This window comes from Rattus norvegicus, chromosome 9 (assembly GCF_021556685.1).
Source record: "Rattus norvegicus strain SHRSP/BbbUtx chromosome 9, alternate assembly SHRSP_T2T, whole genome shotgun sequence".
NCBI lineage: Eukaryota > Metazoa > Chordata > Mammalia > Rodentia > Muridae > Rattus > Rattus norvegicus.
Window position 1 is genome coordinate 17,710,236 of NC_141542.1, and position 23,260 is coordinate 17,733,495.

The window sequence follows — 23,260 nt, forward strand, 5'->3', positions numbered from 1 at the left end:
TGACTGCTCTTTTATTCCTGTTTCCAGAGGCACCATGCAGATTAATATTGGGCCAGAGATGTGGGCAGTGCTGGTCAGAAGTGGCTTTGTTTCCTGTGGTCTCAGGATTGTCTGCATTCCTGGGTGTTCATCATTTTCTGCCCCGGGATTTGGGTGCAGGATTCCCGATGGCTTTAAACTCCCTTATACCATGTTTATATGTCCTGGGAGGTGTTACAGAAAAATTAATGTTTATCCTATTAATTTGGTCAAAACTGTCATCGACAGAGTATAATTTAGAGGTAACTATATATTTGACAGCAAGCATACACAGTGGGTAATATATGCATGATGAAGTTGAAATTCAGAGTTGGAAACACAGTGAACAGTGACTGTATGACTGCCTTTGAAACTCAGTCTGACTGGGAAGTGATTTGATGCCCAGTCCCCATGAGAATGCAGAGATCCATCCCTCCCTGATACCTGTGGGACTTCAGATGTTGACACTAATAATCAATAAAGAAGGTTCTTAAGAGTGAAGAGTTTGAGATTACTCCTTTATTGACCAGAATACATCCAATTTACTTGATAGTAACCAGATGCATGTAGTCAATATATACAGTCTATATCCTTATCAAAATAGAAAAGGAAATGAAAAAAACAACAACAGATAAATAACAAATCTTCAAATGAATAGAAGGAAAACCAAATAACCAAAACAATTAAAAATTAACCAAACTTTAAATAGAGGAATTGCACTAAGCATTTTTGCTGCTCCTTTTGCAGAATAGACTTATAGCCTGTGGCTTGCCTTGGAGAAATAGTAGACAAGCAGTTAGTGATGGTAATAATCCTTTCAAGAGAGTGGAAGTAGGACTGTTTTGTTGGAGTGGGGGTATTAAGGAAAAAGCCTACCAATACTGAGCATAAATGATATTACAGACTTTGTCACAAAGACTTTCCAATATTGTGAACTGATCTCCATGAAACTCTTCTGGATGACCCATCAGGACAAGTACAAATTTACACGTGCACAGTCTTTCTGGATGACCAGCAGCTCTTGATTGATGTGCATCAGCACTTCTCTGAGTCCCTCAAAAAGTGCACCCTTGCTGGAGAGAGGCAAGGTGAAAATACAGCGTATTCAATCCAAAGAAATCAAACTAAAGGAGGAAAATGCAGTCCACAATTGCTATGGACACTACAGATGAGACGCAATAGTGGTGTATTTGCTGTGCACACTTAGTTCTCCTCCTGTAGCTCTTCTCTCCAAGGGAGTTCTTGTCCTGGACTGTGTCATGTTCGAGTTTCTGCTGGAGAATTTCAGACCTAGTAGAGCAAGGGAAAAAAGGTTTAGTGAGTGGTTGTCAATTCAGCTCTCCCTCTTACATCAGCTCTATTCAGTTGGACAATCCAGCATGACCTGTCAGCTGAGGTCAGTCCCTGCATCCCCAAGTGTCATAGAGTACCTGGGCTTGGATTTATATCTCAACTTTCAAACTGCTAGAATTTGAACTGTGGACTATGCACTGTACTGGGATTAAGAGAAAAATGAGCATTTTTTCCCACTGGTCCAGGTATATGACATTGAATAATAACATTTTAGCTATGTCTGAATCTGAGTTCAAGAGAGGTATGAGCAACCTAGAATACCATGTGGATTCTTTCTGGAGAACATGCCCAGAATTGAGGTGAAACTTCTGATTATGTTAGCACTGAAGGAACCCGTCTAGTTTCCATTTGTAACCACTGTATCTGCAAATACACAGAGAAGCCATCTCACTTCAAATTCATGCTCACCGCACAGATCCTGTAATCACTGAGAATGTGCTCCATGCAAATCTTCCCAGCGTACACACGGACATTAAAGGTGATTGTGATGTAGAAACAGAACAGCACCCCTGTAAGTCTATGGCTAGTGTAAGGCAATTTGTGAGAGGACAGAAGAGAAAATGTCCTCAGATCTTTCCGGAGAGATCACAGGAAGAAAGGAGTAGAACATAGCAAGAAATCCAGAGGATCATATATATATTGTTTCATGGGCAAAATTCACATGAACTGTACCAGAACAATACTCTGAGTAGCTCTTTAACTGCCTGAAGCTGAAATCCAGGTGGGGTGGTCATCCACCCAAAAAGGGTATTTATATAGGGAAGGATATTCAAATGGCTTCTTCCAGCCTGTGTTCCTACCTGAACATTAATGCTTAATGTAAAGATTCCCCAGGATTCGCTGGAGGCATAAAAACAAATGTTGAGTGGGATATGTACATAGTGGCCAGAGCCTATAGACAGCTCAGTCAGTGATGTGCTGTCCTCCCGTAAACCGTCATAGACTCAGGGTTCTTCCCCATTAACAATCTGGCTTAGCAAGTCCCAAAGGCTGTGTAGAGCTGTCTTGTTGCTCAGTAAAGGATCATATGTTGGTGGTGGACTAGACTCATGTTCTTGTTCACTCTTTCAGACTTTCCCCAAAGTGTGCAACTTCTTCTAAACGGAGCTGTCTTTACCATAGCCTGAGTGACTTCATGCCCAAAGCTAGAATCATAGGAAATCTCCATAACCAGGATCCAAATCAACAAATTTTCTCCCCGTAATGTGATTGTTCCACAGATAATTTGATAAGTAAGTAAAAGCTTGCATGGATTATCTCACACTGAATCAGAATCTATGGAAGGGCTCCATCGTATGGTACACTTTTACTCCTTGGCTGATGGACGTCTGGATAGATTCTCCTTCAAGGTTACTCTGGGACCACTAGAACATTGATGCTTCCTAATTGCAATGGCAATACCTACTCCTTGTTGTGGAATCACTGGGTTAACTAAAACTTCTGTTCCACTTTCTGAACATGGCTTCTCATAGGGCTACCTGTTCTTACACTGTCAGACCCATTTGAAGCTCATCATTTCTCCTAACCCACTGAGGCTGAAATTAACTGAGAGAAAATGATGTTGATTGACAGCACTTGCAGAATGCTACACAGAGAACATAGAGGAGCGCTTTGGATTAACTGTGCACCTAAAGGGATTTCCTGAAACTGCCCTATTCTTGCACCACAGCATAGCTATGGGACTTTTTCTGGATGACGATACAATTCCAAGCAACTCAAATTCTCAATGAATAAAATCCAAGCCAAACATCTAGGGGAAGTTGTAGTGTGCCAAGGTAGCTCGGAAGAAATGGTAGCAAGCAATGTGGAAAGCAACCTTGGAGAAGACACAGTGAGTGACATAACCTTCCAGTGGGCTTTCACAATTCACAAAGAACAGAGAAGCAGAATAAACTCATGGATTTTTCTAGAGAAGCCTTGCCCTTGCCTCCCAGTACTCCATTCCTTTGATGTGCTCCAAAGGATTTCAATGCAGATCAGTAGTTTTGCCCCTAATCACTTGAAAATCTAACTTTACAGGTGTTTTTGTGTCCTCTTTTTGGGGGTTGCATTTCTAAAGGATTGTATTGTCCTGCTTCTACACCATAACAAAAAGGGACCTGCAAGCTCTAGGCCTGTACCATTTGTTACCCCTGTGAAACACGACTCACTTGAACATATTTCCACTCCTCCCCCAGACTTCACAAGATAATTTTGTTCTGAAATTTTTGGAAACAGAATAAATTAGTAATTTAAGTGTCCTTTTGCTGTACAGAGCTAGATGGAGATGCTAAATGACTGGGCAGCTCTATTTCATGTTTCATGGATGTAAAGTGAACACTTAGAGTACTTTTCTCATGAAACTTGGAAATAGAGGGAAACACACGTTCACTAATGCAAACACACACACACACACACACACATATACCCACACACCACACACACACACACACACACAAACACACACACACACACACACAGACATACACAGATACTCACTTGCACGCACAAATGAAAACTTTGATCTTGTGCAGCACATTTCCTGTTGAGTGAGGAATTACTGGGAACAATGCTGTGTACAAGTCTCTTAGACTCAAGCAGGCTGTGCTGCCCTGGCCTGTACTCATTTCCACTTCAGGAAACCTTTCTATGCAGATACTTACTGGTCCGACAAGTAAGTTACATGTTCTGCACAGATAGCCTAAACAACACAACATCAAATCCCCAAGAGAGATTTCTAGGAAAAGACTCCATCAAGCGCTATGCTGACTCATCATAGGCCCCTCACTAAAACTACCCTGTTTCCTTCATAGAAGACTTTGGAAGCATCAGAGAAGACAGTAACTAATGGTCAGTTCCCAGGAACTTTTCATCACATTAGAGTTCATGTGATATTAAAACAACCTCAATGTCAGTCAGAAAAAGGCTAAATAAATAACATACAGTGAATTTTCTGGAATGCAGCACTGTGTACAATATTGAGAGGGAATCTATCCTGTGAGAATGCAGTGCCCATGATATAGTCAGCAAAGAAATGTCAGCAGAGGGATGCACTCTAGGATTCCATGCAAGATCATGGTGAAGCCAATAAGACAATCCAGAAACTTCCCGGGCGATAACTCTGTTCAGGTAAAGTGAAGAAATCTAATCCTTATTTTTAAAATAGCTGAATGGTTTAAGAATGTGTGGAGACAAATAAGAGAGGGGGCTCCACTTGGAACTGGACGAATGATGCAAAGACTGCTGGCCAGCACAAAACAGGAAGCTTCATGTTTGTTGAGAGACCTAGGCTTAAAGGACTAAGTTAGATAATGACTGGACAAAACTGCATGTCATGAACTGGCCTCCCCGCATGCTCCCTAAGATGCAGGTCAGCACAGCAATGCACCTTTCTTGATAATTGGGGGTATATACTGATAACTTTGTTCTTGAAGTCTCAAATCTCTCATGGCAACCCTCAGCCTTTGAGAAACCTTTTCCACATCCTTGCTCTTCTAACCAGCTTCAGGTTGTAAGGCCCAGTTATGAACTCTGCAGGAGCACTCAAATAAGACAGGACTGACATGCTGATACACAGGCTCTGTAGTTACCCAAGATCTATGAAGCATGAAGTCACCATCTTCATATACAGGGACATGAGGGGAGGAAGAACAAAAGCCACCACAAATGACAATGAGACCCATTTCTTTGGCATTTCCACCAGGCTCTCCTCCTTGAAAACTACTTACTTCCTGAGTCTCACACGAACCCTGTAAAAAAAATGAGCTCCAGGCTTTTGCTTCATCCCTCAAAGCCCTGTTCTAGTCTAAAGAGGGGTTCCCACATACCACCCTCCATACATAATGGCATGTAGTGCTGTGCTGTGTGATCAACCTATCTCCCTTAATGAAGTGCAGATTCTCAAAGAGCAGGAGCATTTGCTTTCCAAACATGCAGTTTCTTGAAAAGGGGCTATCTCAACAGAGGGCCTTGTAAACCATCACATGAATGAACACTTGGATGAGACCTAGGTCAGGACATGGATCAGTCAATAGACAGTTACATTGGTTTGTCTATGTTTATGGTAAGACCTGAGGACAACCTGACCCTGAGGCCTAACCCTACCTGCTGTTGCGTGGCACTGGGGTCACAGATGTTCATTCCGGCCTCTTCCCAGAGCCTCTTTGTCTCCACAGAGGATGCTGGCAGTTCAGTCTGCTCCACCAGCAGTTCTCTCTTCTCATTCAGCAAAATCTGTATATTGTTCTTCAATTGAGCTTGTTCACGAAGGAGCTGGGAGTGCCTGATGCTGAACCACAAACAAAATATGGTAAATCCCAGCCAGCTTCTATTTGCCTGTCACTCCTGCAAGTCCAATCATCCCTTCAAGGGTCCTCATCCTCAGAAATCCCCAGAATAGAGCCACACTATAAAAGTTAGCACCAATTAGAGGAGGTCAAATCCAGAGGGCACATTCCACAAGAATCAAAGTACTTCTGAAAATCCTGACACTAAGACGGTTTATATAAATCAAGGAAGAAGAGATGGTCCATAAGGGAGCTCGTATGTCCATGGTATGGTGAAACCATCTTCACGTTGTGGGAAAAGCCCCTCTGAGGGCTAGTTGAAGACCCAATAGCTATACAATCTTGCCATGTGTTTCTCATGGATCACAGATCTTTAAATCTCCTGTCAGAGTCCTAGAGATTCAGAGTTGATTGATATTCCCATCATGGTGCAAACCTTTTCTATCTAGAGGATCTTTAACGGGGAAAATAACAATTGGAGGGTCTTCTACACCCTTCACATGTACAACAACTGAGTCCAAGAGCTACAAATCTAAGACCCTTGCCAGGAGGCAGCCTTCTTGTTAAGAGTCAGACACTACAGAACCAGAGCCCTGACCTTTGTTAAAGTCATACAGGACAGAAGCATTCCCTGCCTAGTGCTGGGTTCTCTTCTCTGTCAGCGACTCACCGGTAGGAACTGTTCACTTGTATGAGCTCCTTGTACCTCTCCATGGCATCACTTATTGAGTTGGTCATCATTTGCATAGCCATCATTCTCATCTCATGTTCAGATTGAAGGACTGGCAATTCGACATGCAGCCTGGGTTAGGCCAAAGGAACAAATAATGTTTTGAACTCACGATTTCAGAATTAGGTGAAATGTAAATAAAAATATATAATAAAAAATTTCAAATTCAAGGAATGGTGGAAGGGAAGAAAATGGCAAAGTCAAAAACCAGACCAAAACCCAACAGTGAGACTCAATCCACAGAAAATATTTCTATGTAAATAAGCAAACATTTGTTTTGAAATAAGGACTCCTTGGAATCCTGAGAGATATGGTTCTGCAAAGACTCACTATATAGGAGGGGGCAGAGCCTGAGAGCTGCCTGTTTGGGAATAACAACTGTCAAGACCACAGTGACCATTTCTAGGTCACAATAAACAATCCCTGGATAGTTAAAAAAATGAAAAACTAAAGATCAAAGCAGGTGAAACAAATTAGGTAAAATCAGACTGTTCTCTCTATTACTTAAACTCAGTATGTACCACATACTTGCTCCTTCAAAGTATTTGTACTGGTTAAGTTTATTATCCTGGGCACAGGACAACAGAGTCACGGTACCAATTGGAGGGACCTGCCCTTCCAGAGCTGGCAAGGTTAGCATGATGGAATTGACTAGTTAAGGAAGAAGATTCCTCCAGTCTGTGCCACAGCTTTGGGCCCAAGAGAAAGCTGTGATGACATTTCTCTTGTTTTGATAGCAGGTATACTCAATCCTTGGTTTCTATCATTACATGAATTCCCAGAGGGCATAACTAAGTTTGACAGGGAAGAGGATTTATAGCACCTCCTCCCCTCGGGAGAGTCCTGTGTGCCACCAAGGTATACAGAAGGAGCAAAGTGCTGTGTTGATCAGTGTGGGCCTCCACGTACTCATCACTATCATGACCTGCAAACTGTTGATCAAACAAATCCTCAGACCCCATCAAAGGTCCCAGACCTCCTGACCCTGAGTAAAACACCACATATACTTCCACATACATACATACCAACCCATATCCAAACACATTTAGAATGCCAACTACATGCATAGAGGTGCCATAGAATCAGTGTATAATGAACAAAATCAGAGGAAAGAGTGATGACGTGCAGGCATTTCATTCACACACACAGTTGCAGCAAGTGTGACAAGGTCCTTCTAGCTGTTGACAGAACCAATGCTAATCCAAGAGGCTCAGGGTCAAGTACAAAAGTGGTTGACCCTAAACACACAGCACCTAGCTCATCTCACAAGCAAATGCCTGCCAAATCTCCTTAAAATCCAGGATGAGAGGTGAAACTTTCTCGTGCTATGAGTAAATCTTGAGGTAGTAGAGAGAGAGAGAGCAAGACAGTGAACAGGTTACTGGGCATAATGACTACCTGTGGTCCCACTCATCATAGATATAAAGATCCAGGATTTGATAAAGTTCATCCCTCTCGAATTGACACTTCTGGATTTCAAATTTGAGTTCCTCCAGTTCCTTTAGACACTCCTCTTGCTGACTGATGACATTTTGGGATGATGCCTTCCTACCAAATCCTGTGGACAGATAAACCCAAGTGAATTTGCATATTTGAACCAATGGGCAGAATAGATCATTCTGAATCCGAAAAGGAGGTTGAGGAAGGGGAAATTGTAGAGACTGGGTGAATCCCTGAAAGAGCAGAAAAGCTTTCTTAAATGTTGATTCTTAAGCTATGTCCCTCTTCCCAACCTCTAATGCCATACACGTGCCACACTCACTATTACACAATCACCGGAACTGAAAGTTATAATCTGACTGAGACATAAACATCTGCGACATTGTTATCTCATATCAGATGTGGTGCAGATAATCCTGGAGTTCATAATGAGTTCATAATGCTTAGCACCATCAAGCTCTAAGCAAGTGTGGTCCAGCCCAAAGTGTCTGAGAACTCAATTCATGACTAGGGGTGCATCCTTCTTTGTTCTCGCCATCAGAGACTTATGTAACCTACAGTAATCTAGAGGATGAAGTGCTTCAACTCCCAACCATGGATGGTCACATTGTTAATCTCACAGTGCCTCCTCCTGCCATTCATTGACACTCACAGTTAAAAAGCTTCAAGAAAAGACACTGAAGTCTTACCACTTTATGGCTTTCTCTCAAATTAAAGATCAGGAACTCCTGACTCTTGGTTTGCCTTTGAAAAATCCCAAGGCTCCTGCTTGTAAGGCCTAGTCTTAGAAGGCACATCTCAAACCTACCTCCTTGAGGATGTTCCCCAACTCTGCCCACGACTCACCAAGCCTTCCCAAGAATGATTTCCTCCTTCCTGTTTCACTAGAGAGGGGTTGAGCTTCCCTCTGACCTGGTGCGGTCTCTCCTTGATCAACACTTTCCTTATGAAATAGCCTGAGCAGCTGGCGAAACATGCCTGCTTGTGAACCCAAAGGGAACTGAAGTAATATCCCAAAGGCAGTTGGTGTCACCACAACACTGGTGACATCACAGAAGATTCTAAGGATCTCTTAGATACAATAGAGTGTCCAGTGAACGGCTTACTGGTGATGTCACTGGAAAATTCTATGGCCTACCTATTAACCAGCTCTCCCCACACTGATGAATTTATGTGGGGACCCTTTCTTCCAGTCTCCCATGTGTCACTGGGAATACCATTTGGCAACCTCTATTTCAAAGCTAGATATGTCTCTCTGCTTCATTAGAAGTCAACAATGCTTTTGCTGGGAAGGGTTGCTTACAACCCTGAATTGGAGAACAGATTTTCTTTAGCACCCAAAACTCTAGGGACCAAGGAGGAGGGAGATTTTTCTTAAAAGTAAATCTACTTCTCGAGACAATGCCTGTGACACACATTTCGATTCCTAAGCTTTTCCCTTTTTCTGGAGGCCAATATATTTCTTCTATACCTCTGAGTGTATAAAACCTGGAAATATTTGCTTACTGTGCAGTCCTTGAAAGCCGACATTGTTTCCATTTACATATCCATGTATTTCACAAAATCAATGGTCTATAATCCTATTTTTTTGCAATAAAAACTCCTTTTAATTGGGAACATAGTGATCAACTACAGTGCATATATAAAATAATAAATTTCTGTCCGTTTTATATATTATGTAGGACATCCTCCCTTTCTCAAATATAACAAGACAATTAAATTGGACATCAGTGAGCAAATGTCAACTTGGACCTTGTGTTACTACATTGTAACTATATAGCCTTCACTTCTCCAATATCATTCTTCGTGAATAGACAAGTCTAGGTATGAGAATATTGGGGACTGCACCATGATCTTTTACTTGTAGCAAACATAAGAATCAGGAGGATGGGAAGGGAGTGGAATGGCCTGAGTTCAGGTTGAACCTCAATTTTAATAGGTCCATACGTTCAGGAGGGAGTCTATTTGGCATTGTGATATATGGATTCTGTCTTCTTATCATAGGTGTTATAATAATTCAACATGAATGTGTGCTATAATGCCAGCCCACCTCAGAGATGTAAGAGTGAAAATCATGTCTGACCTTTCTGGGAAGAACTCTGCCTTTTACTACCATCTGGAGTTATACAACATCACTATACAAAGCTCAGAAGAGAGGGGTGCAGATATGTGGGCCTTAGAAGTTGAGGATCTTTTCTTCTGATTAAGCCACTTGTTTTTCCTATGTAATTTTTCCCTTGCTCTTTTACTAATGGTGGCTGACTTCTTTCCTGGCCTGAGGTAAACTGGAGTCCAATCTTTTGGATTACCGAATATTCTATTTTTGAGATGACAGTCCCACCAAGGGTCCTACTGCATACAGAAGGTATGAATAATTCTCAGGGGCTGGAGTAAGTTAAAAACGTCTGTGACAACAAAGAACTGATTAAGAAAACAAGAGCCCAGCTGCTCATCAAGATCACAGTTGTATGATAGTAAGAAAATGTGAATAGGGCATCGGGTGAAAAGATAAATTAATTAGGAGGTCATAGGCCTAGAAGGGGTAGCCTTTGCTCTCAGTGGAGCTGCCATTCTTTCTGCCATTCCTCGCCCTCTGCCACAGGACCAGAGACTTCCCCATACAACTGGCTGGCCTTGCCAAAGACCTGGCAGGGCTTCTCCCTGTAGAATAGGACAGTAGAGTCCTTGAGGACTCACCAAGAGGTCTCCTCCACACAGGTTCCTTGTTGTCAAAGGGAAATGTTCCTGCAGAATCCTGCCATGGCAGCAGGAATTTCAACCTGGCTGCTCTTGGTCCAGCTCACTGGGTGCAGGCCTGAGGCCCAGGGGTATCTGGGGAAAGAAGCAGCACACACTACCTCACAGCTCTCTCTTTGTTGGATGCAACTGCTAGGACTGTGATAGGATTTTTGTTTCTTGTGTGTTTATTAGAAATACCTACAAAGCTGATTAAAGTTGTAACATGCCTTCATACCCAGAGTGCAGAATGTTTTTAAATCGTTGTTGTTCCTGTTTTATGTTTGGATTTTGTTCTTTAATCACCTCAGGAAATTTCCCTGTGCTTAGAATGTTAAGCACATGCTCAGGAGGGATCGATTATTCAAGTTAGGCAAAGCTTTTGTTCTCACCATCACTCCACAGATGATGCCATTACTTACTTTCAAATAAGAAAACAGTTATAGAGAAGTAAATTAACCTGTAAGCTATCACCGAAGAAACACATCATGATTGTGGAATGGCACCCCAGTATTTTGTATTTCCTAAGTTATTTTTATTTTAAACATTTTTATTGGATTTTTTTGGGGTACATTTCATTTTTTTTAAATCCTTAAAGGTATCTTTTATTCCGCTCCTCCCATTTACAAGGTGGAATTTCACCTGTGATTGTTAGTCCAGATAGTTTAGTCAATGGCTTAGATATCACCCTGGCCTAATTTCCTTGGCATAAGCTGAGTTAGAAGCAGACTCAAAGGTTCAGGACCAACAAATAATGAATTCCACTACATCTGGATCCCTAGCCTCACAGCCAGGAAGGGACTGGATTTCCATTCACTATTTAAAAAAAAGATGCAGTTCATTAACATGTAAAAAATTTCTCAAGTATATTAAAGTGTTTACATGGTCATACAGTTTTTCAAATACCTGGCATTCATCTTTTTCCAAATCCTAAAATTTCTTTCTTATTCACATTTTCTTTTTTTGATTATTTCTTAGTATTATTATCATTTTTTAAAATTTTATTTTTTTTAATAGATATATACTTTTTATTCAAACCTTATTCCCTTTCCCAGCTTTTGGTCCATAAGCCCCCCTGCCGTGCCCTCTCCCATATGTATGGTCCCCCAATCCACGCCACTTAGAAACCCCTTCCTGGATATTCCACTGCACTGAGGGTCCAACCTTGTTAAGAACAAGGGCTTCCCCTTCCACAGGTGCCCCAACAAGGCTAGTCTCTCCTACATATGCAGTTGGACCCCTGGGTCAGTCCATGTATAGTCTTTTGCTAGTGGTTTATTTGGTTGGCATTGCTGTTCATATGGGGTTGCAAGCCCTTCAGCTCTTGGAATCCTTCCTCTAATTCCCATAAAGGGCGTCCTGTTCTCAGTTCAGTAGTTTACTGCTAGCTCTGACCTCTTTATTTGACATGCCCTGGATGTGTCTCTTAGGGGAGATGTATATCCAGTCCCTTTCAGTAAGCACTTTTTAGCTTCATCAATCTTACCTAGTTTTGGTGGTTGTATATATATGGGCCACATGTGTGGCAGACTCTGAATGGCTGTTCCTTCAGTCTCTGCTTTAGATTTGGCCTCCATATCCCCTCCTATGGATATTTTTGTTCCCCATTTTAAGAACGAATGTGAGCATCTGCACTTTGGTCATCCTTCTTCTTGAGTTTCCTGAGATCTGTAGATTGCATCTTGGGTAATTCGAGGTTTTGGTCAATATCCACTTATCAATGAGTGCATATCGTCAATGAGGGGTGCTGAGTATCTGGAAGAGAATGAGGGAGAAGAGATGTGAAGAAGGACGCCAAGACAAGAGTCTGATCAAGGCGACAATTTTATTTTTCCCCAAGGCTGAATTTGTACCATAAAAAGGGTAACAGAGAGAGGAGAGAAGTAAGAAACATTTACCCACGCCAAGGACACAATATTCATGTGGTCAGGGAATTGGCTGATGTTGACAGGTTGTCAGAAAGGTCACAGGTTTGTCATATCTATTAGTCAGCAGGATGTTGGTTTTTCAGAAAGGTTACAGGTCATGACATTGGGTATCTTAACGTCACACGTTATCATATGATTATTCATCTTGACCACCACATTTGTATTAGTCTTCTGCAGCTGGCTGGGGATTTTCCATGAACCCCATCATACTTACTTCTAACCATAATAATAACATCAATAATGGAGGGCTTCAAGGCCATCGCTCCCAACAGCATACCAAGTGTGTTTTTCTGTGATTGGATTACCTCACTGTGGATGATATTTTCTAGTTCTTTCCATTTGCCTATGAATTGAACGTAGCATTGTTTTTGATAGCTGAGTGGTACTCCATTGTGTAGATGTACCACATTTTTCGAATCCATTCCTCTGTTGAAGGGCATCTGGGTTCATTCCAGCTTCTGGCTATTATGAATAAGGCTGCTATGAACTTAGTGCAGCATGTGTGTTGTTGTATGAGGGAGTATCTTTTGGGTATATGCCCAGGACAGGTATAGCTGTGTGCTCAGGTAGTGCAATGTCCAATTTTCTGAGGAACCTTCAGACTGATTTCCAGAGTGCTTGTACCAGTTTGCCATCCCAGCAACAATGGACGAGTGTTCCTCTTTCTCCACATCCTCACCAGCATTTGTTGTCACCTGAGTTTTTGATCTTAGACATCCTGACTGGTGTGAGGTGGATTCTTAGGGTTGTTTTGATTTGCATTTCCCTGATGACTAAGGATGTTGAGCATTTCTTTAGGTGCTTTTCAGCTGTTCGATATTCCTCAGCTGAGAATGTTTTCTTTACCTCTGAACCCCATTTATTAACAGGGGTGTTTGGCTCTCTGTACTCTAACTTCTTGTGTTTTGTGTACACTTTGGATATTACCAACCATCAGATGCAGAATTGGTAAGGATTCTTTCCCAATCTGTTGGTTGCCTTTTTGTCCTAATGACACTGTCCTTTGCCTTACAGAAGCTTTTCAGTTTTATGCGGTCCCCCCATTTGTCGATTTTTGATCTTAAAGCATAAGCCATTGGTATTTTGTTCAGGAAATTTTCCTTAGTGCTCTTGTCTTCGAGACTCTTTCCTACTTTTTTTTCTATTAATTTTAGTGTATCTGGTTTGATGTGGAGGCCCTTGATCCCCTTGGACTTAAGCTTTGTCCAGGGCAATAAGAATGGGTCAACTTGCATTCTTCTACATGCTGACCTCCAGTTGATCCAGCACCATTTGTTAAAAATGCTATGTTTCTACCATTGGATGTTTTAACTCCTTTGTCAAAGATCAAATGACCATAGGTGTGTGGGTTCATTTCTGTGTCTTCAATTATGTTCCACTGATCTGCCTCTCTGTATGCCAATACCATACAAACTATTGCTCTGTAATACTGCTTGAGGTAAGAGATGGTGATTCCCCCAGAAGTTCTTTTATTGTTGAGTATAGTTTTTGCTATCCTGGGTTTCATGGTATACCGAATGATGGCAAATTGCACTTTCTACCTTTATAAAGAATTGAGTAGGAATATTGATGGTGATGTCATTGAATCTGTAGATTGCTTTTGGCAAAAAGGCCATTTTTTTGTACCATATTCATCCTGCCAATCTATGAGCATGAGAGATCTTTCCATCTTCTGAGATCTTCTTCAGTTTCTTCAGAGATTTGAAGTTCTTGTCGTACAGATTTTTTTACTGGCTTGGTTCAAGTAACAGCAAGTTATATTATAGTATTTGGGAGTATTGTGAAGGGTGTCATTTCCTTAATTTCTTTCTCAGCCTTTTTACCCTTTGAGTAGAGGAAGGCTACTGAATTGTTTGAGTTAGTTTTATGCTTGGACAGTTTGCTGAAGTTGTTGATCAGGTTAAGTAGTTCTCTGGTGGAATTTTGGTGTTGCTTAAGCATACTATCATATCATCTTCAAATATTAGTGTTTTGACTTCATCCCTTCTAATTTTTATCCCTTTGACCTACTTTCATTGTTTGATTGCTATGGCTAGGACTTTAAGTACCATATTGAAAAAGTAGGGAAAGAGTGGGCAGCCTTGTCTAGTCTCTGATTTTAGTGGGATTCCTTCAATTTTCTCAGTTTAGTTTGATATTAGCTCCTGGTTGGATATATTTTGCATTTTCCTATATTTAGATATGGGCCTTGAATTCCTGATCTTAACAGGACTTTATTAGTGAAAGGGTATTGAATTTTGTCAAATGATTTCTCAGCATCTAAGGAAATGATCATGTGTGTCTTTTTTCCTTTGAGTTTGTTTATATGGTTATTTCGTTGATGGATTTCTGTATATTAAACCATCCCTGCATCCTTGCCATGAGGCCTACTTGATCATGATGGATGACTGTTTGGATGTGTTCTTGGACTCAGTTTGCAAGAATTTTATTGAGCATTTTTGCATCAATATTCATAAAGCAAATAGGTCTGAATTACTCTATCTTTGTTGTATCTTTGTGTGGTTTAGGTATAAGAGTAATTGTGGATTCGTAGAAGGAATTTGGTAGTGCTCTGTCTGTTTCTATTTTGCGGAATAGTTTGGGCAGTATTGGTATGAAGTCTTCTATGAAGGTCTGATAGAATTCTGCAATAAATCCATCTGGTTCTGGGCTCTTTTTGGATGGGAGATGTTTAATAACAGTTTCTATTTCTTTATGAGTTATGGGGTTGTTTAGATGGTTTATTTGTTCCTGATTTAACTGTGGTACCTGGTATCTGTATAGAAAATTGTCCATTTCCTTCACATTTTACAGTTTTGTTGAATATGTTTTTGTAGTAGGATCTGATGATCTTCTTAATTTCTTCAGATTTTATTGTTATGTCTCACTTTTATTTCTGATTTTATTAATTTGGATACACTCTCTGTGACCGCTGGTTAGTATGGCAAAGTGTTTATTTATCTTGTTGATTTTCTCAAAGAACCAACTCCAGGGTTACTGATTCTTTTGATACTTGGTTTTGTATCTTCTTGTTTGATTTCAGCCCTGAGTTTGATTATTTCCTGCCTTCTACTCCTCTAGGGTTTATTTAATTTTTTTCTAGAGCTTTTAGGTGTGCTGTCAAGCTGCTGACATATGCTCTCTCTTGTTTCTTTTTGCAGGCACTCAGAGCTATGAGTTTTCCTCTTAGCGCTGCTTTTATTGTGTCCTATAAGTTTGGGTATGTTGTATCTTCATTTTCATTAAATTCGAAGAAATCTTTAATTTCTTTCTTATGTCTCCAAAGACCAAGTTTTCATTGACTTCAACTTCCATGTATATGTGGGCTTTCTGTCTTATTTGTTGTTATTGATCAGCAGCCTTAGTCCGTGGTTTTTTTAAAGGATGCATGGGATTATTTCTATCTTCCTATACCTGTTGAGGCTTGTTTTGTGACCGATTATATGGTCAATTTTGGAGAAGGTACCATGAGATGCTGAGAAGAAGGTATATCCTTTTGTTTTAGGGTGTAATGATCTATAAATATATGTTAAATCCATTTGGTTCATAACTTCTGTTAGTCTTTCTATGTCTATGCTTAATTTCTATTTCCCTGATCTGTCCATTGATGAAAGTGGGGTGTTTAAATCTCCTACTATTATTGTTTGGTGCAATGTATGATTTTTTTGAGCTTTAGAAAGGTTTCTCATTGTTTAGGGACACAACTGCTATATACTTGACAAATATAGCAATAACCCAGAACATCTGCAGGAAGCCTGTGACCGTTGGCCACATGAATATGAGTGTCTTTCAAAATTCATCACGATTTTGGTAAGATCTTTCGCGTAATTGGTGGCTTGGCTTCCCACAAACATGGTCCAGTTGTCTAGAATCTCCTCCTTGGTTAGCACTCATCCTTGTTTTTGTCTTACTCATACACAAGATGCCAGGCCTCAGCCTTCACATGGTCATAGTCCTGAGGGAGGATCCAGTGGAGAATCACATGCTAGTCCAACTTCCCATCCTTGTTCAGATCTGGGAAATCACTGAACTGCTCCCCAGACAAAATCCAGTCTGTCTCAGGGCAATTGTCCTCGTGAGGAAAAGATGTCCACAATGTACTCATCCTGGTCCACAAACCCATCCCCGTTCTTGTCGATATCCTTCAGGGTTTCCAGAACTACAATCTCCTTCATATGTTCTAAATGCTCTTAGTGTAGAAAAGCAATGAACCCGTCCTGAGTAGCTGTCAGGTCACCGTCAAGGCCTTAAACCTCCTCTCATCTCATGGAGGCAACTTTTTAAAGTTGTGATGATCAGAGCCATCTTGGAAATCAGCAAGGTTAACCAGGTAGTAGCCATAGGTGGCCTGCTTGTATTCTTCCCAGGAGATCTTTTCGTTTATGTCCTGTCATAATCCTTCCAGAGTTTAGCCACATTATGGTAGATGTATCTTTTCTGTACATGTTTGATCCAAACTTTCAGGTCCTCAGTAGTAACAGGGCCGCCTCCATCACTGTCAATTGGATCAACAATTTTCCCCAGCCTCTCCTGCTCTCGTCCAGGCTTAGCTATCAAAGGTCTTGGAGTCCTCCTTGCCCAGGAAGACCTCATGATCGTACAGGAAGCTGTGCTTGTCTTTTGGTGGCCATTCGCCCAGCTCTGAATCGGGACAAACCATGTGCTCCTTGCTCATCATGCTTTTGGCCCTGAACGCCAGGACCAGTGCCAGCAGCAGCCCATGGAGAGTCCCAGGCTGACACCATGCACCACAGTCATGATCAAAGGGAGGCAGCAGGGAAGTAGGGGCTCAGAGCACCTTAGCAGCTGTCCATCCCCAGAGAGGGCTTTTGTTACATTTCAAATGTTAACCGTTTTCCTGTTTTCCCATCTACAAAACCCCTTATAAAACCACCTCGTCCTTCTACTATGAGGGTGTTACCACACCCACCCCACTACCCAGGCCTACCTGCCTCCCTGTTCTGGTTTCCCCTACACTGGGGCATCAAGCCTTGACAAGACCAAGGGCTTCTCCTCCCATTTGTGCCCAAGAAGGCCATCCTCTTCTACATATGCAGCTGTAGCCATGGGTTTGTCCATGTGTACTCTTTGGATGGTGGTTTCAGCCCTGGGAGCTATGGGTGTTTCTTACTGTTTTTCTTATGGGGCTGTAAACCCCTTCAGCTCCCTCAATCCTTTCTCTTACTCCCCCATTGGGGACCCTGATCTCAGCTAAATGGTTGGCTGCAAGTATCTGCCTCTGTATTTGTCATGCTCTTTACCCTACTCTTTTGAGCAGATCACCACAGAACAATGAAGATGTATTGTCTTGGCATGATGATGTACAGACAAATAGATGATGTCTTAATTCCTATAATTCTTATAATTCTATAAGAATTCCTAAAATGAGATTAGTAATTTTAAGCTCCTTTATAATGAGAATGCTATTAAGTTTTCTCTGGTAATCAAAATTGCATTGAGAACTCTTCCTTCTTAAAGTGTCATGAGTGAATTGCTTCTGCAATACCAAGCAGGCATCTACAAATTAGAGCCCATCCTAAGAGGGTATAAACCAATTAACCAAAGTTCATAAAAAGAGAACTAATGATTTACTATAGGTGCAAGGACTGAACATAAATAATTGACTGGATTTGCCTATAGGTAATTTCACTTATTCTTTTCTCATAAAAATTACAGCTTTTAACTCTCCATGAATGTGCAGAGCTAGTGACAGATGGTGACTGTTTATCCTGATGATTACTCTTCATGGATATGCATGTAAACATTCTCTGTCTTAAACTGATTATCCAACTTATGATTTGAATTCCTGTGCAAACTTGTGGTGAACTTTTCACCATGTGATGCTGTGTTCAGAAAGATATACAAATGCTGAGGACAAAGAGAGAGAAAGCTTTTTAGACAGAACTGAACTGAAGAGAACAGAACTCAAGAAGAACTTAGAAGTAAAGCATAGCGTTGAGAGTAAGGCATTGAGAGTAAGGAAATTATTGTGACATAAGAGCAAGAGGAAAGGAGATAAGAAGAAGAGAGCAAGGAGAACCTTTAAAGCCAAACTTTATGGAGGCAAACTTTTGTAGAAATTTTAGGAAAACGGAAGAACTTAGAAATAAAGGTTAAAATCACTGCTCTTCAGCCTTCAGCGAGGCTCACTGAGTAGCCTGTGCTCTTCAGTCAGGCTCACTGGCTAGCCTCTGCTCTTCAGCCTGGCTCACTGGGTAGCCTCTGCTCTACAGTCAGGCTCACTGTCTAGCCTGTGCTCTTCAGTCAGGCTCACTGGCTAGCCTCTGCTCTTCAGTCAGGCTCACTGGCTAGCCTCTGCTCTTCGGCTGGGCTCACTGGCCTATGGGGCCCTAGCACATACATCACTTAACCATCTGCTCATGACTGCCTGACCACACTGACCACCTGACCGCCCTGACTTCTTAAAGTCGTCTTCTAAAAGAGCACAAGAAACCAAAGAGAAACACCACAGTAAACTATTCCAATGGGCTTTGCTTAACCTTAAGTACTTTCATTATTTCTTTAAAAGAATGAAATATAATTTCGGCTATTCATATAGCCAAGAGAGCTGTGCAGTAGTCATCGCTTTATGGAATTTGGTGCTAAATCAAAAGATTCCTTAATTCTATTACGATGTTATCTGTATGCTGTACGATGTACGTTTAGAAAACACAACACTAAATTCCTAAAATATAGATGTTTTAAGACATCAGCTCATGGAGAAACATAACTGCTTACCTATCTAGACTGGCCTTTTTTGCTATACTGCAGGTACAATCAATTTTCCACACTACTTCCATGATTTTCAAGAATGATTAAGACAAAAATAAGTTGAACATAATGGCCAGAAAGGGGATTCTGTCAAGTTGTCTTATGTGGGACAAGATACCAAGCTGTAACTGGTCAACCTAAAACCACCTGTTCCCAAAACTAGCAGAACTTACAGAAAATACATACTTTCTTATCATTCCTCCTCCCCGATGGTCAGAGATTTATTGAGCACCTACTACAATCCTAGCCCTGTGTATCTAAGGGTGTAATGGTGAATAAAAAACTTAATAAAAAGCCTCATTAAGGAATAAAGAAAAGTGAAACATAACTTTGAAACTCAGAATTCAATATAAACAAAACCACCATTTCTTTAACTGGTGATTTCTGAAAACTTTATCATTTTTTCCATGGCCTTCTACAGTAATGATACTCAGTCTTGATTTGGTAAATCACAAAAAGCAAGTCACACTTCTTTCTTGGCTCCCACTACTGTCAAAGGGAACAACACTGTCACTGTCCATTGTGCTTCCCTATCAATCCTGCTATGGATGGTAATGAATTCCAGTCTTTTCAATGTGAAAACAGGCCACCACTTGAGGGTAAAGGTTATTAAAATTACCCAAACCGGTATATTCTCTAAAATTTTCACATAGCATTTTACTGATATCACAATGTAAATTCACCACAAATATTTAACCAATGAAAATATTGAATAGCTCTGCAAATAGGAGCGATAATCATATATACTTGAAAACAACTATCATGGAAACAAACGATGTAATAGGAGAAAAGTTACATCACTTAAAGGTACAGAAGCAGCAAAAAAGACACTACATTTCTTGGTTTGAATGTTAGGTGATACACTTGATCTCTAAAGACAGGCAATGTACTTGATTTTTAAGCCCTTCAACTGTGCCCTGTCCACACAGAAACTGCAGTAGATGACAATCTTTGTAAGATTTATTTATTTATATGTGAGACCATGCACCTGTCTTCAGACACACCAGAAGAGGGCATCAGTACTCCTTACAGATGGTTGTGAGCCACCATGTGGTTGCTGGCATTTGAACTCAGGACCTCTGGAAGAACACTTGGTGCTCTTACCCACTGAGCCATCTCTCCAGCCCTCACAATGGCCTCTTACACAGCATCACAGTGGTCTATTTCACTAGATGGCTCCAGGGTGATAACAGAGAAACTTTCACAGTTCCTGAGCACTTCTGAGTTCAAACACCACCAGTGCCCACTCTGTGCTGTTGGCACATTCTGACCTTCTCCTAAGGGTTGTCAGCCACAAAAGGGACGGGTTAGCCCCAGACAGCATTCACTGCCCAATCCTAAAAACCCCCTCGATTCTGAAAAAGCCACATTCCATGCTTGCTCCATATTTGAGGAAGCCAAATGGTTGATCTGGCTCAAGGCTCTACTTTTCTTAGCTCATCAACTTTCTTTTTCCACTTCTTGTCACAAGAAGTATGTTTTTATGCTACAACTACACTGCAGTGTGTGAAGGAAACCACCATAAACTCTGGGTGTCACCTCTTGAAATTTAAAATTCATGGCTTTCTAATCAGCACCATGGAAAATAAACAAAAACAAGCAAAACCATTCCAAAGGAACTTGCTGATCTGGAGGCCTGCTCATAGCAGGTAGGAAAGAATTAAATTATGCAGAACTGTAATCTCTCAGAGCTTTGGAGGCTAAAAAAGAGGAAATTTCTGTTTATGTTCCCTTTTCCCGAGTAATTGAAGGAGGGTATTTCAAATCTTCCAAATACAATCTCTTGCAAGGGGCAACCAATTACAAAGTAGATCAGAAGAAATCTATTAAATAATCATTCATTGCCTGAGGTTTTAAGGAAATATTTTCCTATGATCCCTGTCCTTTAACATACAATGGAAACATTACAGGGAGTGTGCCACAGGGCTAAGCTGCCTCTGAAAAGCCTATCCTGCCCTGGCAGGTACAGGTCATTTAATTCTAATTCAATCTGGAGAGAGGTGACAGCCCCAAGTTGCTCTGGGGATGTCAGAGCACAGCTCTCATGCACACTCCAGAGCACCTCTCCATTCTTTCCCAATGCCATAGGCTTTCCAATCCCTGCTTCAGCTCTCCATACATCCCTGAACCCTCCCTTCCCCTACCCAATGGGCTCACTTTGCATTGCCTCCTTCTGCCACTGCTTTCCCAGGGCGGGGGAGGGGGGGGCCCAGAAGGAGCCTAAGGAGGGACGCGGGTCTCCTACCTACCTTGATGATGCTGCTCTTAAGGTGCAGCCCGCCCTGCTTGCTCCTTGCTGTCCCTGGGGAGCAGACCGGAGGTCGGACTAAGGGTCCACGCACAGGTCCCCTGGCAGGGCTGGCCTGGGCTTCATCCCTGGACACTGCAAGGCTGCAGTCTCCGTTGGAAACCCCGCCGCTGTCTTAGCGCGCCCTCCCGTGGCCGAGGTGACCCCCAACGCCGTTACCGCCCCCTTCTCTGTCAGCTTCTTCTGATTTTTCTTTTCATTTTTTTCTTTTCTCTTTTTGTTCGCGACGTGGCGCCTGCGAAGAGCTCGTCTCCAGGAAGGAGGACATCGTGCAGGCAGAATCACCTCTGGGCCCTGCCGGGGTCGGAGAGGGAGAGAGAGGAGTCAGCTTGGGCGGCGGCGCCCTGGCTGCCGGCACCCGCGGAAGGAAAACTCGCCCAGGCACACGCGCTGCTGCGGGCGCGAAATATAACGCGCGCCCGGTCCCCTCAGGCCCCGCGCTCACCCACGAGCTCCGCGTGCCCTGAGGCCCGGCTCGGGCGCGGTCGAGCTGCGGGGTGGGAAGGACACGTGTGCCCACTCCGAGGCGCAGACAACACCGGGAGGCAGGACACGGGGAGGCGTGTGGTTTGGAGCTCCGGGCTCCGCTCAGGCCCGTCAGTCCCCTCTCAGGGCCCGCGGAGGCCCGGGCGGCTTCTTCGGGCCTCCAGGCCCACCGTGACCAACCTGAGGCCATCACAGCCAGAGCTTCCTGGTGCCCCAGGCTGGAGGCTTGGGCATGGTGATTGTGGTTGCCACTCTCCTAGGCCGGCTCAGCAGGGCACAAGCCACCACCTGCTGTCCTCACCTGAAGGCATCCTGATGGGGCTGAGAGCCCACATCCAGCAGGCAAGCCTCAGGGCACAGGGCCATGGTCTTGGGTCTGCACCTTGTTGCCAGCCCCTCACACATATGGCAGCATCACACATATGGCTCCTTCTACCAACCGCCACTAATCACCATTTGGACATTCCATTACAGTGTTGTCAAGAAGAAAGATGCAAACAAACACGAAAAGAATGAAATTTAAAATCTTTTTTATCAGGTTGGAGAGATGGCTTGGTGGTTAAGAGCGCTGCTTCTCCATTGCTCCCAAGTTCAATTCCCAGCAACCACATGGTGACCCACAACTATCTGTAGTGGGATCCAATGCCCTCTTCTGTCTGAAGCTCTCTTCTGACATTCAGGCACACTCGCAGAGTGCTCATGTACATAAATAAATAAATCTTTAAAAATAAAACCTTCTAATCAGTTAATGTATCTACATCTAGAAGCTAGAAAAGGGTCACAGCAATATTAAAAATAACTCAGAAATAGTAAAGGGATGTATGAGAGTCACAAAATTCACTGGGCAAGATGGTGTATACCTGCAATCCCAACACTCACAAGGCTGAGGTAGGTGGATTGCCTTGAGTTCAAGGCTAGACTAAAGTGTGAGTCCTTGTACTAGAAAACAGAACAATTGGGGAGGGGATGGAGAGAGAGACAGAGAGACAGAAGAGACAGAGAGACAGAGAGACAGAGAGGGAGACAGAGACAGAGATAGAGAGAGAGAGAGAGAGAGAGAGAGAGAGAGCTTGATGTCACTTCCTGCACTGATGACAAGCTACTGAAGAATGTGAATGTCTCCTATCAAGCACAGAGAGTGCTAATGACAGAATGGGTTTCTTATTAAGATATCATAAACTATAGATGGAAAAGTAAAGGAATGTATAATAAATAAAAGAGAAATCAGACATCGGAAACCTAAATT

General features: G+C 42.2%; 1 protein-coding gene across 5 annotated transcripts; it reads right to left on the reverse strand.

Annotated features, from left to right (window-relative positions):
* Positions 1–522: 522 nt before the first annotated feature.
* On the reverse strand, positions 523–21,824 carry LOC148003368 (disks large homolog 5-like). 5 transcript variants are annotated; one of them, XM_087568487.1, is made up of 7 exons: positions 21,470–21,645; positions 12,029–12,297; positions 10,504–10,638; positions 7,765–7,924; positions 6,307–6,438; positions 5,455–5,638; positions 523–1,308 (listed from the first exon to the last, which is right to left on the reverse strand). In XM_087568487.1, exons 5-7 carry the CDS (start codon positions 6,396–6,398, stop codon positions 1,303–1,305), a joined length of 282 nt encoding a protein of 93 aa, XP_087424613.1. In that variant the 5' UTR covers positions 6,399–6,438; positions 7,765–7,924; positions 10,504–10,638; positions 12,029–12,297; positions 21,470–21,645; the 3' UTR covers positions 523–1,302. The 5 variants fall into 5 exon arrangements, with proteins under 5 accessions (XP_087424613.1, XP_087424611.1, XP_087424612.1 ...); XM_087568485.1 differs by lacking the exon at positions 10,504–10,638 and having other exon boundaries at positions 21,470–21,660; XM_087568486.1 differs by lacking the exons at positions 10,504–10,638; positions 12,029–12,297 and having other exon boundaries at positions 21,470–21,824.
* Positions 21,825–23,260: the final 1,436 nt, after the last annotated feature.

Bases quoted from the DNA above. Each gene is read 5' to 3' on its own strand.
- LOC148003368 (XM_087568483.1), bottom strand. From the start codon at position 8,782: ATGTTTCGCCAGCTGCTCAGGCTATTTCATAAGGAAAGTGTTGATCAA. The intron at 6,439-7,764 runs GTAGTCATTATG...GGCCTAACCCAG, and splicing joins TATGATGAGTGGGACCACAG to GCTGCATGTCGAATTGCCAG. The intron at 5,639-6,306 runs GTGAGTCGCTGA...TTTGTGGTTCAG, and splicing joins CAAGTGAACAGTTCCTACCG to CATCAGGCACTCCCAGCTCC.